The sequence below is a fragment of the Nelusetta ayraudi genome, unplaced genomic scaffold, assembly GCF_046127955.1.
Source record: "Nelusetta ayraudi isolate G7.1 ecotype Tasmania unplaced genomic scaffold, CSIRO-AGI_Nayr_v1 ptg000048l, whole genome shotgun sequence".
NCBI lineage: Eukaryota > Metazoa > Chordata > Actinopteri > Tetraodontiformes > Monacanthidae > Nelusetta > Nelusetta ayraudi.
Genome location: NW_027466098.1, coordinates 7,288,452 through 7,304,433, shown reverse-complemented (window position 1 = coordinate 7,304,433; position 15,982 = coordinate 7,288,452). Strand labels below are relative to the sequence as shown.

At 44.7% G+C, this 15,982-nt stretch overlaps 1 protein-coding gene across 1 annotated transcript; it reads right to left on the bottom strand.

Moving 5' to 3' along the window:
- Positions 1-306: 306 nt before the first annotated feature.
- Positions 307-14,240, bottom strand: LOC142895189 (BICD family-like cargo adapter 1). Its single transcript, XM_076036042.1, has 10 exons — positions 13,822-14,240; positions 12,218-12,433; positions 7,307-7,426; positions 6,746-6,892; positions 6,093-6,275; positions 4,269-4,433; positions 3,359-3,436; positions 2,823-2,935; positions 2,580-2,700; positions 307-1,768 (listed from the first exon to the last, which is right to left on the bottom strand). The coding sequence occupies exons 1-10, from the start codon at positions 14,065-14,067 to the stop codon at positions 1,529-1,531; spliced, it is 1,629 nt and encodes a 542-aa protein (XP_075892157.1). The 5' UTR covers positions 14,068-14,240; the 3' UTR covers positions 307-1,528.
- Positions 14,241-15,982: the final 1,742 nt, after the last annotated feature.

The window sequence follows — 15,982 nt, the reverse complement described above, 5'->3', positions numbered from 1 at the left end:
TGTTAACATAAAAGGCCAAAAATGCATCGACAGGGGAGGATTATTTTATTTATTTATTTATAATGGTAAAGTGTTTACCAGTGCGCTGTGTGCAAGTGTTGTTTACCGGCGATTTAGTGAATGGCCAACAATTATTTCTGACGGACTCGGTGTGTGCAGTGCATGCACTGCTGACGGCAGAGGGCAGCATCAGAATACGGTATCTTTAACTAATTTCTTGAGCGGAGAATGAGTCTGCAATTTCTAAAGGCATCGCCTCTCGTTCATTCGTATAGATATTTACAATTGCGAAATATTTTTACAACATTATTGTCTCACTGAATTTATTGTTCAAGGTCATACATTAACACTTAAAGCACAAAAATATTAATTTTCAAAGTAATCAATTGTTCAACTGGAAAAATAACTTTCAGAATTGAAAAAAAAAAAACTTAAATATAAGCTTTAAAAACTGTATGCTGCTGAAATTACATGGATTGAAGTTACTTTAATTCACCGCTGCTCAGTTTAAAGGTTTTGAAACATTCCCTTCGCCAGTGTTTTATGTCAACACTCGTCCCTAGCCTGTTGATGAACCCTACACAATTGGTCAAAGTCCACCTTTTGTGTCTCTTGCTTGCTCTTTGTGATGTCACCAGGGGGTACATGGGCCTTTAAGATATACCTCAAAGGCTAGTGACAACACCTCCAGCCAGGTGTTTCTTGGCTTTTTGAGATCAATGTTTTTGTCCCCTTCCAAAAAAATGAGGTTACAACCAGGTATTGTTTTACCGAGAAACCAGACATTTAAAAAAACAAAAATTAAAAGTCACAGGAACATCAAACATTTAGTACTAAGCAGCTTTTATATTGAACACTGAGTGATAGGACCATACAAAAAGTACAAAGCACACCGAGTCATTATTCGAAGTGTTGAACAAAAAAGAAAACAAACCTAAAAAACAAAAACACACAGCTTACAGAGTATTAATGAAAACCTGTTGCTTTAGTGTTTCTACAGTTGTTTGTACAGCTGTCACAACACAAAAATCTGACTTCTTACATCAGTTTTGGCATGAAAAAAAACTCAGCTCATCATAATCACAGATTATCTCTTTATTCTGGACAGTAGTTTCTCCTCTTTTGGCCTTTGCATTTAAATAATCTTAACATTTGCTTTCCATTGTTCTACATTTGTAATACAATAAAGTCTCAGTCATACTGACATTCACAATTTTACAAATATTACAAAATAAGGCTTATTTACAGTCCCTAGCAAAAACATTCTAACACACTGTGAATTAGATTCTGTGGAAGTGTTGAGTGTGTTGTTCACAGCTTTGATCTTATCACACAGCCTCAGAGTGAAATGTGTACAAGCAAGTGTTTGTTCTATAAGTCTTGGTTCGTCACGGCTCTGTTGTTCGCTGTTGACTTTAAAGTGTCTCCCTGGTTGTTTTCATTGAGCGTGACGTCTGAAAATCTGACCTACGATCTCCGCACATCCTTTCCTCGGCATTCGGGAGGAGGGTGCAATATTCATTGTCCATCACTTTCCAGACTGCACTCCTTTCCCTCGTCTTAGCCAGTCCCTCCATGGTGATTGGCTTTTGTCCTGAATTGGATCTGGACTGTAGGTGGATGAGGAGGAGGCCTGTCTGGTCCAGGTGGAAGGGGTCCTGCTTGGCCTGCGGAAGAAGGACATGCCGTTGGGGGCGGGCTTCTTCAGCGGAAGCTCGGACTGCTGCTGGGTCTTTAGCTGCTGGTTGATGACAATCTGGATGTCGTCCTGAGGAAAGGTGGGGAGGAAGAGGAAATGAGCAGGAAGTACAAGAAGCAGGGACTTGGTCTGGCTTTAACATCAAGTCCATATCATGATAAGTTACTGAGCTGTACGGTAAAGCACTGGACACACAATCGTGCTATCATAAGAATGAGTGCAAAAATAACTATTTTGCCAGGCCAATAAAGTCTATACAAGTTGTTATAGTTTTTTACATTTTAGATGATACTTTGTACAGGACAAAAATGAGAAAAAATATGGATAGTTTCAAAAATGAATGCAGAACGATTGGTGAAACATGTAATACAAAGTGGAAAGGTTCAGAGCCCTGGATTATTCAGTGAAGTCCAAAATGTTATTTTTGAAATGATCAGTCATTAATTTATATGAACAATTTTCTGCAGGTATGCCTTTGTTTTACTTGCAATTGGGGTGTTTTAAGTGCAAGTATTTCTACCTCAGTCAAAGAGGTTATTTGCTCTTATCTGCTTCTTATTTGGGTGGCAGCGGCCCAAGTTGCGCAAAAAAAAAAACCCAACTAGATAGATTTCCAAGGAACATGGAGGAAAGCAGGAGCCTGGAATCTTGGTGCCGGGAAACAACTAAATAAATAACGACAGCGAGCCTGATAAGGAGCTGAGCTGCCTTCACTCTATTTTGAAGGAACTGACAGGTGTCTCTGCTTATGAGTCATGCTGCCAAGGCTGGGGGATGAAGGATTCAGAAGGATTCAGGACGCAGATTGTTCCGATCCGTGAGTTGCTCTTGAAGTTAATGCGTGGATACGACTTGGTGAAGAAATGTCAAGCGCTCCTACCTGCCAGGCCTCCAGCTCCTGCGACAGCTCCAGTTTACGCTGGATGGCTTCCAGCAACTGGTTGTTCAGGCACATCATGTCGTTCTTGCTCCTCACCAACTCAGCCTCCATCAAGTTTTTCCTAGCGATGACGTAAAAAAATCCTTCATCATCAACACGTCATCTTAACGACCTCTCGATCGTCTGGTATCAATTGTCAAACATTTTCTATACTGGAACTTGTACTGAAGGGAGTTGTCTTACTTGGCGATGGCGTCATCCCTGTCTCTGATGGCCTGCTGGGTAACGCCAGTCTGCTCCTGCAGGTGCATCAGCTGGCTCCTCAACTCAGCGTTCTCCTGCTGCAGCAGGGCACTCTGGAAGAGGAAGAAAACAACTTTAAAACACTTACTTAAATCTGTGCATCTCTAAGAAGCACGCTGACTGATGTTGTTGTGGAACAGCTTAGCAAATCCTTTCTCCAGCATCATTTTAAACCTTTCAATCATACTGCTAATTGCCAATACGCCAGAACTGACCAATGAAAAATGTATGTAAGCAACAAACGCAATCTAATAAACTTTTTAAGAGAGTGGAAAAAAATCCAGACGCTGTTTAATTTATCTACGAAAGGAGGACAAAAGACCGGGTCAAAGCTAAAATAATAAAAGCAAAGATAGCTGCATATGAACATGATAGTGAGATAAATTACTGCGCAAAAGAGAGAGAGCGAGAGAGAGAGAGAGCGCCGCTGTGGCTGCTCCACCTCTGACAGACTCTTTTGTGCGTCAACAGGTTACCTGATCCCTCAGCTCCTGGGCAGCATTCCGATTCCCACACAGATCGTTCGGCCGGGCGACAAAAGCTCTGCTCACGTCCTTGAACAGAGACACCAGCAGAGGGGTCAGGTGTCGGCCGTGCATCTCACAGGGATTTAAAAGCTGAGGAGTTTCTGTTACTTTGGCCCATTTTCACCGAGCAGAGGAAAGGGTGCGGGCTGAAATATTTTGTTACGCCAATAAACGCCCGTCACTGACCCAGATGGAATTCAAACCCCAAGCGGCAAATGGATACACGGCGAAGCACGAAAGCTATCAATTACAACAAAACATTGGCATCCGTTGAATAGAAAGGAAAGGAGGTGCACCCTTTGTTTCAGTTTCAGTTTGAGACTTTTTAGAGGCTCGCTGTGCCAAAAATGATGACTTCTACAGGCTGAGGGGGCTTTTTCAGATTTTTTTTTCTGATTCAAACTAAGGACGCACAACAACAATGGTGGTATTGGCCTATATTTTTGTTCCCTCCTATGTTAGTTTGGGCAAGATGAGCAAAAATGTGAAAATCAATGATTTCCCTAAGACCAAGTCCCTTGTCTCACTCTCCCTCCCTTTCTCAACAGTGCCAAGTTTGTTTGAACCGCACATGTGGGTCAAGTCATGGCCTGGTATGAAGAAGTAACACAATTTAACAATTTAACAAAGCAGCTGTACACACACAGTTCACTCAGCGAGCATTAGCCACTAGCAAATGGTTTGTGGCAAACACCTCGGCAAGCTCGTTAAACCAAATTTGCTGAACAGCGAATATTTATCCGTACCTCTGTCATATTGATTCATTTATGTGTGTAAAATTATATCACATGGTTTCAACATATATGACCAACAGCTATATGGAGTACAAGTCCAAGTGACTTTTAGTGTGCTACACTACCTGCGTACTGGACACCTGGGCCAGGTTCTGGGCCACCCCTTTCAACTGGAGCAACATGGCCTGCATGTCGTCTTGCTGATCCAGTGCCTCCGATCGCTCCGGGCTGCTCGGATTCCGGGTTAGCGGGAGCAGGAGCCCGAGGATGGAGCCCACTTCTTGCTTCATCTGAGCAGAAAAGGAGAGGAGGACATGGAATAACAAAGAACAACAAGGGCAACCTTCGGCCATCGACCTATTAACGACGCAGGTAATAATTGAGTGACCTCATTGAGAACGACTCTCGTGTCGTCTCATGGCACGTGCAAGTATGACCGCATTTCTTTAATCAACCTCCTCTAATCAAACGTGACTGGTGTCATGGTCATAAAATGCCAAAAAAAAAACTGTACTAAGGATCAGTGTATTTATAGTTTACCCTGCTATAAAGCTGTGAAACTGGGAAACCACAAGGGTGACGCTGTGACAAACAGGACATAAAGACGATGACTCATGTGGGCAGCTTCACAACACATTTTCCTGCTGCTACAAAAACAATAGACAGCAGACATCCAGAGTGGCGGAATGGAAAGGGCTCCATTGTCACATTTCTTTATCCCGCTCATGCGAACCTCAGGGAAAAGACTCAATCTAATGCTCTCTCAGCGGCACCTTCACTCGGAGTGGCAGGACTCTCGCGCCTTTTCTGAACACAGTCGGCCCTTGCGTTAAAAAAACAAGTCGCACAGTCACGAAGAACTCGGACAAAATGTTTTGTCAGCATGTCCCGCTCACCGCGACATGCTGTGTGTGTCTCTCTGGTGCCACCACTGCGTTATCTCAACGTGCTATGTCTATGAGAATCAGTAATATTCTGGTCTCTAGTCATCACAGTTCAACAAGTCCGCTCTGGGGAAAACTGTCCTCGGGTCAATGAGTTATACAATCCTAAAAACACTTGCTAACCGCTGACGTCAGAGGCCAAAATGAACCATTTTAGTGCAGCATAGTTATAATTGCATAAGACAAGTAGGACTGACGTTCTTGTTTGGATGAGAGGTGAATTGTTTTTCCCCAGTGGACTCTTGCTTCCGTTTTGGTTTATTACTTTGAAGTTAAAAAATATATATTTAACAACACATGCCACTTGATGTTGTAACAATAGGTCTTGTGAATTTCCTTGAAAATGTGCTGAGTAACAGTGTGGAACCTGTAAATCATACATAGCAACAACAAGCAGCCCAGGAAAAGTGTTTTTCTATTCATTATTATTAAATCAGTATATCTGTAACGTTTCCCATCCAATCAACAAACACTGAAACCATGAGGGTGATCTCTGTTAGAAAAGCACACCACTTCAGTCTGATGCAAGCGGGAAAAAAATCCTCTGGAAAATAATTGAGTAAAATTGTAAGGGTGTCCACTTTTTCCACTACTCTGTAGTAGGCTTACACATCCAAGAAGACAAGAACTGCATGAATTTAACTTGCTTATTTTCTTTGTACAAAATTATTTCCATTTGTTTGTGTGCCTCTGATGCAGCCAAACCTTTTCTTGGCAATAATTGAAAGAGTGTCCAAAAACCTTTTTCCACTGCTGTACATTTACTTGACTGATTATAGACTCCTGACAGGGCACGATTTGGCTCCTGACCCATAGTGTCTTTCCTGCTTTCTACAAAATGCAGGTTCATTATTTCACTAATGGGGGGGGGGGAAAAGCTGAGAAAATCCCCCAAATGTAAATCCTTGACTTGTCAGATATTTGACAAGTGCAGTTAAGATTGCTGTCCGAGGCAGCTTGGCTTCGAGATGAGGATGCTGGGTTCCAGTTTTGCCGTTTTCGTACCTCCTCTTTGCTGATGCCCAGCTCGGAGGACGCCAGGCTGCTCTCCAGCTCCGACAGCAACGAGGCGTCTCTGTGGCTCCTGGAGTCGTGCAGCGACACCTCCTCCTGAAGCTCCTCCACCTGCGCCTGCAGCTCCTGTGAGCGACCCCGCGCCACCTCCGCCTCCTGCCACGCCTCGGCCAACTGAAAGACGCCAAACAAACAAACATTTGCTTGAGCTAACACGCGGGGCAAAAACCTGATGATCAACCTCAAAGGAGGCCAAACATGATTATTCAGCTGATAGTGATGAACATCCAGAAATATGCGACGACATAAAAAAGATCCAGTCACAGGTGCTTCTTAAAACATTCTCAGCAGTGGCCGACGACAAAGGAAATTCCACTCCAATGTGTGGAGTGGAAAATATCCTGACACGCCAGATTCCAGATTCCTCCGACACAGGAGCCCGAAACTGAACCAGCAACAAAAAAAAGAATGGAATCCAGCTTTGCAAGTAAACTTTACGAAGGCAGGGACGAGGTGGTTTGTTTGGCAGTGCTCTCCACAACCCCACCGAAACCTGGGCCACACACACACACACACGAGTGCTCACACAAACGCACACATATACACACACATACACAAGTGGGTCGCGGTGCTAGGAAGCGTACCTGCTGGCTGTGGCGCTGCTCGAGCTGGTCCTGCAGCGCCAGGCGTGCTTTTAAGGAGGCCAGACTGGACCTCAGCTCGGTGTTTTCCCGACACACGCCCTCCAGGCGCTCCTCCAGCGCCGCCTCCCTCTTGGTGAGCCGCAGCACCTTCACAGGACAAATGAATGAAATTGAGTTTGGTTCTCTGTGAATGAGCCAATTTAAGAAATGCTGACACGAGAAAGTAAAGTCCAGCTGTGTGTTAAATGTTTACGTTTACAGTGCTGTGTAAAGCCCCTGATGTACATGATGCAAACGGTGGCCACATCAACACCCAGAGCTGCAGGTTCATCAACAAAACTGAAAGTGCACTCGAGTGCAGCACGGGGAAAGCTGAACCAGCGCCTGGTACCAACACCTTCAAATGGGAAAATAACAGTGCGGTGCAGAGCGTTCGGGTCATTTTGACCTCGCGAGCGCAGGATTATCTCAGGATGAGACATTTTTTTTCCCCCTCTTGCCAGAGCGAACATTCAGAGGATACGTGTGCAGCCTGCGGCTCGGTGTTTTCAGGGTAGTTACCTGCTCCCTCATGGCGCTGATCAGCTCCTCATCCTGTTGCCTGCTGTGGCCTCCTTGTCGCTGCAGCTGCAGTTTCAGAGACTGCAGCTGGCTGGACATGGTTCTCTCCACCTCCATTGCCTACACACACACACAAACACACACGCATGTCAGAGATTTAACGGACAAGAAGATTTAAAGGGGGGAGGACAGAGTTGGACTGGAACCGTCTCTCCCAGTGCAGCGGTGAGGAGTGGGTTACAAGCAGAAGGATGCGCTTAGCCACATATCAAGCTTTTTTTCCTCGAGGAAAACCGACTGGCACATTCACAGCAGTCAGCCCGAAAGTCCAAAACAAAGCCAGCCCGAGGCCTGAGCTTTGAGGAAAAGATTGCCAGCGCAATCGTGAATCTAAAAATAACAAAGGTAAAAATCCTCTCACTCTCAGCTTGCCGAGAAGCGGCGCAACATAATACTGCTCGAGAGAGGTGAGGATTAGGAAACTAAAATTAAAGCAGTCCACTGGGCTGCAGGCCACACGGCACCGGGTTCGTCCGAATCACAAAATATACTCCCAAAGCTCCTGGTGGGGTTCAAACATGAAACAAACAGGGGTCGCCGGACCACAAACAGCTTGCGAAAGACACAATAATGGTGATGTTTTTACAACTTTCCCTCGTCATGCAGGTATTTTCACTTCTTACAGTTTAAATGAAAAACACTGGCCCTCTTAGAATCCCTCACCCAAATCCACAAACACTTATTGCTGCTCACAGGAAAGGGTGTTTTTCATTACAGCAAAGAAACCCAGAGACCATGTCGCTGTAAATGGAAATATAAATAAGTTAAAATAAAATGTATAAACACTGCTGTTTTTGTAATGGGTTTTATATGGTTTACCAAGGCTAAAATGTATTAAGCAGGTCTGCAAAACAACTGCAGTGAGTAAAACTTCTAACTTTTAGCATCTTTTCAGCCCCATTGAGGAACAAGCTCATCACGATGCGACCTGACATCTCGCCTCCTTTCAAAGCGCAGAATGAAATTTGGCTTGTTTTTAAATCGCCTTGCATGTTGTACCATCATCCTGCATTTTAGGCTCGCATAACTCGATCAACATTTGAAAAATCAATCAAACACAAATGATTCATAAAAGCTCAACAACTGCGATGGCGGCCCAGATGCTCCTCGCACTGCTGCGCACTGGTCCGGGACCCTCAGCTCCGCTTTAATCAGCGGCTCAGCAGGGAGTGGGGGGGGGGGTCGCTGTCAGCTCTCATCAGGGCCGCATAATGCGCAACGGAAGGTCGGCCCCTGTGGCAGATGGAGCCAAAGGGAAGCTCGTTGCCGTCGGTGACATCACCGTGCCGCACTGGCCGACACAGTGGCAGAGGGCAAATGCGGGGACAGCTTGGACCAGCGCGTGAAGGAAGTGAGACGGGCATGAGGACTGAAACGAGTGTGTGTGTGTGTGTGTTGACAAGATGAAAGGAGGCACAGATGCACAAAAACAAAACCGTAGCATGCAGACACCCCGAGTTGAGGAGGGGCCTTATAAATAAATTCCTGGCTCTGCGACTCGGCCATTACTGTTCAGTCGTCCCCGCCGCTGTGGGCCCCTCTCCACAATGGGCTCGGCGACCCGCTGAGAATGGGCAAAATAGGGCCGCGAGGAGGACGCTCCATTTAGCCAAGCCACAAAGATGATATCTCCTAACGTGCTCCTCCCACCTCCACCTCCAATCCCCCCCCCCACCCTCGCCCTAGGGCCCTCACCAACCTGCAGCATCTAACAGCTGACAACCCAAGCCAGTCCTGAGAAAGGCTCCCTCCCCTGGGACGATGCCATGTCGGGACACATCAAAGCGGCAAATGAAAGATTGACATCTCTCGGCGGTGTGTGTTGTCTTTTCCCTTTGTGTCCGTGAGCGGCGTGATGCCGCTCGAGGAAGCGCGGGTCACGGGGAGCACGTCTCCATTCGGGCCCGCCCTCTCATAATAACCAGGGCTCCACTGGGAGGAATTTGCTGTTACTGCTGTCCCTTTTCTTAGTCGTCCTAAAAGTTGAATATAAACACAGTTCACCTTATCAAGTCAATATCTTCTGTATTCTGCTTTGGCAGATATACTGTAGAAGATGCTGAATCAGGCTTGTTGGGCCTGTTGCATAACTATGACAACATTCAAAAGACTAATGATTAACATGAATTAAAGTGTCAATTCAACATTCCCAGTTCAGAGTCTTCAGTTTGCCTCAAGAACTTTAGGTGACTCTGGCCAAAGAAACAAACACATTCATATAACTTTATTTTTTCATATGCTCCTATCAGTAATGTTTGACCTCAGTCTGTTTATGTTTTCTACTTTGTAGATAATGTTCAAATATGGAAACTTCTCTTGCACAAGCAACTTTGTGAAAGATCCAGCTGATTCCTCAGCAACTCATTGCCTACCTATTTCCTGACTGGACCATGGCCTCAAAAAAAAAACATTCCCATATTGCTGTATCACATGATTCCTCAGTATTCTCATGTTGTATTTCAATAAAAACCAAATGGCGCATGTGTAACCCAGCCAAAGGGGTGAAAAAAACAAAACATAATGATGTCATTTGACAAGGGTTTGTTTTTTCCTTCAATGTACTTTCCCATAAGCGTCTAAACAGTCAACATTGTACATGGAGACCATCCGACACATGCCGACATTGTTTCACTTCCTCAAACACTACAGGAATTGGGAGCGAGGGCAAATCTTTCCTTTCACATCCAAGCAAGTATTTTTTCTCTCTGCGCAGCTATGTGTCTTCATCTCAGGGAGAGGCATCCACCTCCAGATTCCTCACATGCACTTGTTGCATTTTCAAATGTGAATTCACAGGTTTGTGTTTACAGAGTGTACAAGAGATTTAAAGGGAAGCGAAGGAGCAACACAATTTTGCCCAGATTAAGACAGAAAAAGAACTTGAACCTTTCCCCTGATGATGTAAAACAGTGTGTCGGCAGAAACAATATCCTTCAATTTTGCCTCTGACAAATATAAACAAAAAATAAAAACACCACCACATTTGTACCAGTTTGAAATGTGAATATTTGGATATTATCTTGGCCCTCAACTCAAACTGACAAAGGATTCATTTTTGCACCGCTGGTCAGAAAAACGCTTAAAAGGTGACTGGTTGTTTTTTCCCCTGATGTTTTACAGAGTACACCGCACTGAAGTCTGAGCAGGACACAGGAGGGAAAACAAACACCCTGTTCCGGTCACACACACACACACACAAAAAAAAAACCCCACAAACTCATGCACATGGACAACAACTCACCGCAGCAGCCGCAACGCAGGTTCTTGCCGCGTCAGACATGGAGCCTCTTCACGCTCTCTTTTCAACGCATTCCCTCTTCTCGTGATTTTCTTTTCTTTTTTTTTTTTATAACTACGCGGCTTCCTGTGGTCGGCGCGTCTGCTGCCAGGAAGGCGAAGCCAGCGTCCCTCCTCTTCCTCCCCCAGCCGGAGCGGCCCATGCAGCAAATTGCGCTCCTTATTTGTTTTTTTTCTTTTATCTTAATGAACGTTTTCCCGGACTTCCAGGGAGGCTGTTTACCCCAGTCGCTCCTCCAGGCTTCTGACAGCCGGGGCTTTTCAGGGAAGATGTCCAACACATTTCCTTATTCTGCGGACCTTGACTCGTGGGTGGGAGCAGCCGGTCGTTTGGATTCATTTTTAACTTTGCAGTTCACTCGTCCGTTTTACGACGAGGCAGAAGAGGCACTCGTCATGTGTCGCGGCCGTCACGGTTTAGTGAAACATTCCCTGTTTTCTCAGCCTGGAAAAACACCCAAGGTTGTCCAGCTGTGTGATCGCACCTCCTGCACAGCCACTGATAAGAGGCTGTAAATGATGTAATCGTGTCTTTGGTTCTGTACTCTGAGCGGCCAACAATAAGGATCATGAATGTCTCACTCAAACAGGCGTATGATGATTTATAACTTCTTCTTTTTTATTTTTTTTGGGGGGGGGGGGCGCAAGCCCTTGATAATGAAAACTAAAATAAAATGAGGTCAAAAACTTAACAGTTTTCACTTCTAGAGACAAAACTGAGATTTGTCTTATTTTTTGTCTAATTTCTTTTCCTGAAATTTTTTTTACCTATTGTGTCAGTTAATTACTCAGTTTGTGTGTTGTAAATCATTTCCTATAAAACGACACGTCCCATTCCAGCACACCTTCCTTGCCCTAGATGTGAAATTTACATCTTCATCCGCTCTTATTTCCATGCTGTTTTCCATGCCGCCTCACACTGGCACAGATTGTTTGCCTGAAACCTGAAACTCGGACCCAATTTGTAAACCACCGACTGACATAGATCACTCACGCTATTTACGGGTACCATTAAATCTTGCGTACGATAATGTTGTGATGGCCTTCCGCCATAAAACTGTGTCAGTTTCTCCAGACGCTGAGGGTGTGGCCTAGTGAAGATTGCGCAGGGCAATAGTGACACTTCAGTGCTTTTAAAAAGAACACACAGTTCCAGCACACGCCGATTGGGTGACGTCCTGTTCCAGTGGGTTAAGATTCAGATTACAGCCCCACGGGTCAAGTGTCAGCTTTCTTTGCGACTCGCTCTGTGCACACAGAGTCCGACCGTAAAAAAAAAAAAAAAAGGCCCAGCATGCAAAATTTAGCAGCATCTGATGGTGAGACAGTAGAAAGTGCACTGCAACTTGACCTCAGGTCCACTGTGATGTAAAAGCCCAGGCATATCTGCGTTCTGGAGGACAATAGATAAGTGATGCAACAATTTGGCCACCTCCTTACAAGCTAACCGCTTGTTACTGACAAATGAAAACCATTAAAGTTCTTTATTTCCTCGCCTTGATCTAATTAAAACATTCCTCATGTCAGGGGAGTTCCTAAAAAGGCGGGACTCACCTTACTGAGCAGCTCCTGGAGTCGCTGGCTGTGCTCGCTGTGCTCCTCCCGGTCCCGGCTCCGGTCCCGCTCGGATTCGGCCAAAGCCCGGGTGAGCCGCTCCACCTTGGACCTCAGTTCCCTCACATCCCTCTCCAGCTCCGACACCTGGCTCTCCCACTGCGACTGGCAGTCCTCCAGCTTGAGCCGCAGCTCATGCTTACCCTGCTCCAGCCCCTGGACGTGGCCAGAAACGTATCCATGTGAATTCAAACTTCAGTAACATTTTTTAATGTACAGTATTCATGAGTGTTGCTGGAAGTTTTAGAATAGAGGTCACTGAAAAAAAAACTATTAACATGCCACACAAACATAATCATCTTTTTCTCAGCCATTGTGAAGCAATTCATCTGAGAGCTTCAATATACACATATACACAAATATTACAAATTGTGTGTTGAAACAAAATGATTTTTGGGCTAATTCATTGCCTTATGCATACCGACATGTTACTAGGAAACACCATGTCTGTGGGGGAAACACCGAAGGAGATTGGACCTGTATCCACCAGGGAGAATGACTCAGGTGTGCCATGACAAACAAGCATAGAGACTCTCCTGTTCCACCTCTCATCTCGCCTCACAACAACAACTTTAAGTTTACAGAAATTGCTGAAACAGGAAGTCAGGATAGCGGACACATTTTGATTTTAATCAGAGGGTCCGTACAGTCGCCGAAGCACATCTCTGCTGTTGTCACAGTTGAGATCCAACAGCCAAAAGCCTGCTACCCTTTTCATCACGTCAGCATTTCCCTGTGCTTTCCAGAAAACCTCATTTGTTTCAATGTTTTGCTTCGTTTGCTTTAGCGCATCTTGAGTCATCCGTCCTGCCTTATTGACCGAGCCTGGACTTAGAGGTAATAAACAGCACAGTGAGAGGGAGAGGCGAGAACCTCATTAATACCATGACCAACTTAACAAGCGTGGAAAATTTGGCTCAGATTTATAAAGGATCTGGGTGTTAATCACTGGAAAACTTGCCATCATGTAGGAACATTTTTTATCTTATGTTTTTATTTTGTTCCTTTCACGAAAGTGGACAAAAGAATTTGCACATCGACATTCCCGACATGTTTAAATCAAATCAACACCTCCATGATTGAAAAGGAGCAGCAAGAAGAAGATGGTCAGACATTGACTGAAGTTGATTTTCAGTAGCCTACGCCAACAACACTGTGTAATTCATAACTTCAGCAGAACAAACAAGCAAATATGACAGAAACAAAAAACAATAAGACATGAAACGATGTAAACCCTGATGTAAACAGAATCACAGCTGTTAAGAATTCTGCAATCTACATGATTTCAAAGTGCAAGTCTTTTGGAGAGAGAAAAAAAAAAAGTCACCTCACCAACTGGACCTGCATTATAAGGTGTAATGTTTGCTGCGCTGCCTACCGCTGGGGTTGTTGTTTTTTTTTGTTGTTGTTTTTTTTTTTTTTTTTTTTTCCAAAAATCAATTGTCGCTTATTCCATCCCAGATACCCCTCTGAACAGCACACGACGTCAAATCTCTTTCACCATTTCATCCGGATTAACGAAAAGGTGTGGAAACGACTCCTACCTCCAGTTTGTCGGCGTACTGCTCATGGATTTTGTCGCTCTGCTCTTTCAACTGGCGGTTTTCAAGGAGCAGCGCGTTTCCCAGCTGGGCTGCCAAGAGCACCTCTTCCTCCTTTTGTTTGAGGGCGGCCACAAGTTCAGCGGGGTCCTGGTAATCTGCGATTTCCTCCGCACCGTAGTGGAAGTAGAAGTCCTCCCCCATGTCCATGCTTTTGGACTTGAAGTCCCACGCGTTGAAGTGGTCCATTCTAAACCTGGCTTAAACTCAGTTGCATTAAATAAATAAAAAATAAACGTTTTAGTATTAATATTTTATTAGCAGTAGTATTGTTATTATTCAGTTGCGCACCGACGCGTCCATTAAGGCGAGGTACGCTGTCGCGGGCTCGGTGGTGTGAAAGCTGCACGAGCCAAGCGCCGAAGTAAACGATCCGTCAGTCGCACATGGTTGTCTATCTGCGGGGGGCGTGTCCACGCGGTCACCTGAGCAACTGTCACCGCCCCGCTGTCAATGAGGCGCACCTGTTGTTCTCATGAGAGGCGGGGTGGCAGCGGCTGCCTCATTAGCAGCGCGCCGGCAGTAGGCAGGCCTAAAGAATAATAATGATCCCCTCTGTCGGAGCTGTGTTTGATCAAAGTCCCACCCAACAACAAAAAAAATGCAGCACGCAGCTTTGAGGATTCGTTTTTGACAACTTAACACTGGCTATCAAAATAGCAGCAATGTACTTCAGCCAATATGAATAACCTTACTGTATGTTCACGTTTATTCATACAAGGTTTTCAAAATCAAAACGACTTAAATGAGAGACAAATAGTTCCGCCAGTTCCAAAGCATCAGTCATGAAACAAAAGAAGTATTGCAAAAAGCTTTTGTGTTTCCCTAAAATCAATAGCAATAGATTTTTGTTACCTTGGACTTCTTGTAATGGTTCACACCATACGCTGAAAACTGATCTCCCAAAGATGAGTTCCTCATCCGGTGCATGTGTTTAAGAAGTAGCACCTCACAAGCATGCATGTTGTGATGCTGCTGGAACAAATCGTTCTCCTAAGACTTTGTGAGACATTTTCCATTGTTCTCTTTAAATGTGATGCTTTTCTCAACAGGCAATTACACAGCTCTAGCTCTTTGCCATGCCAGTGTATAATTGAGAAATTGCCTTACTTTAACTATTAATGAGATAAATGTATCGGTTGTCACAGCATTTGTACGACGCTTTTGAAACACATTGAAGTTACGTCGTCTGCAATTTAATATGTCAGCTTTTAGTAAGTCTTATCAAACATAGTATCTTGATAGTGTTCAATAAAATATCCTGTCATCTTGATAGTGTTCAATAAAATATCAACTGATTGTAAATTCATAAAGAAAATATACACACAGTCTCAGACAAGGTCAAAGTCGATATTTTTCTATTTGTTATCTTCTTTCAGTGACAAATCTGAATCTTTGGTCACTTCAAATGTGTACAGCACAGCTAATAATGTTGAGCACAAGTGTGCCTCCTTTGCAGGGAATCATCAGCGCCACCAAACAAGTGCTAAACACTCCACTGAGCATGATCCTGAGTGGCAAACAGAGGGAAAAGTCTGCTCACTTTTCTGTGGCCGCTTGCCATGGGTCAAAGTTCAGCCCCCCTTCCAGGTTTCATGATGCAGAGATGGTGTCATGGGAATAGCGGACAAAGCATCCTGACGCATAGGCTTGGGGAAGGGAGGGGGGCTTTACAGCTTCTGTACATATGGCTGGAGGAAGCAAGCAAACGTAAAAGGCTTGATGTACGCTGCCGCTCCGACTCCCGGTTTTCATTGTTCCCGCTCAGTTTACAGGCTGCTGACAGAGGCGCTGTGACGAACATGCCGTCTGTTGCGAAGCCTCTGAGGCACACGTGTGCACCCAGGGGAGAAGAATGCCAGTCACAACAACCATTTAGACAAAGCTTGCTAAGCAGACAAACTCTCTTCTCCAGAGTCGACTGTCAAAGGACATTATTGCTTCTGCATTCTGTACGAACCGGGGCATGAGCTACTGCACTAAAAACCAAGGACGTTGTGTGTGTCTCATGTTGATCTTTGTGAACATGACACACTAATTCAGGCAAATAGTTGGGTTTTTTGGGACGCTTTATTTTTGTATACAAGATTTATTAAAAAATTGT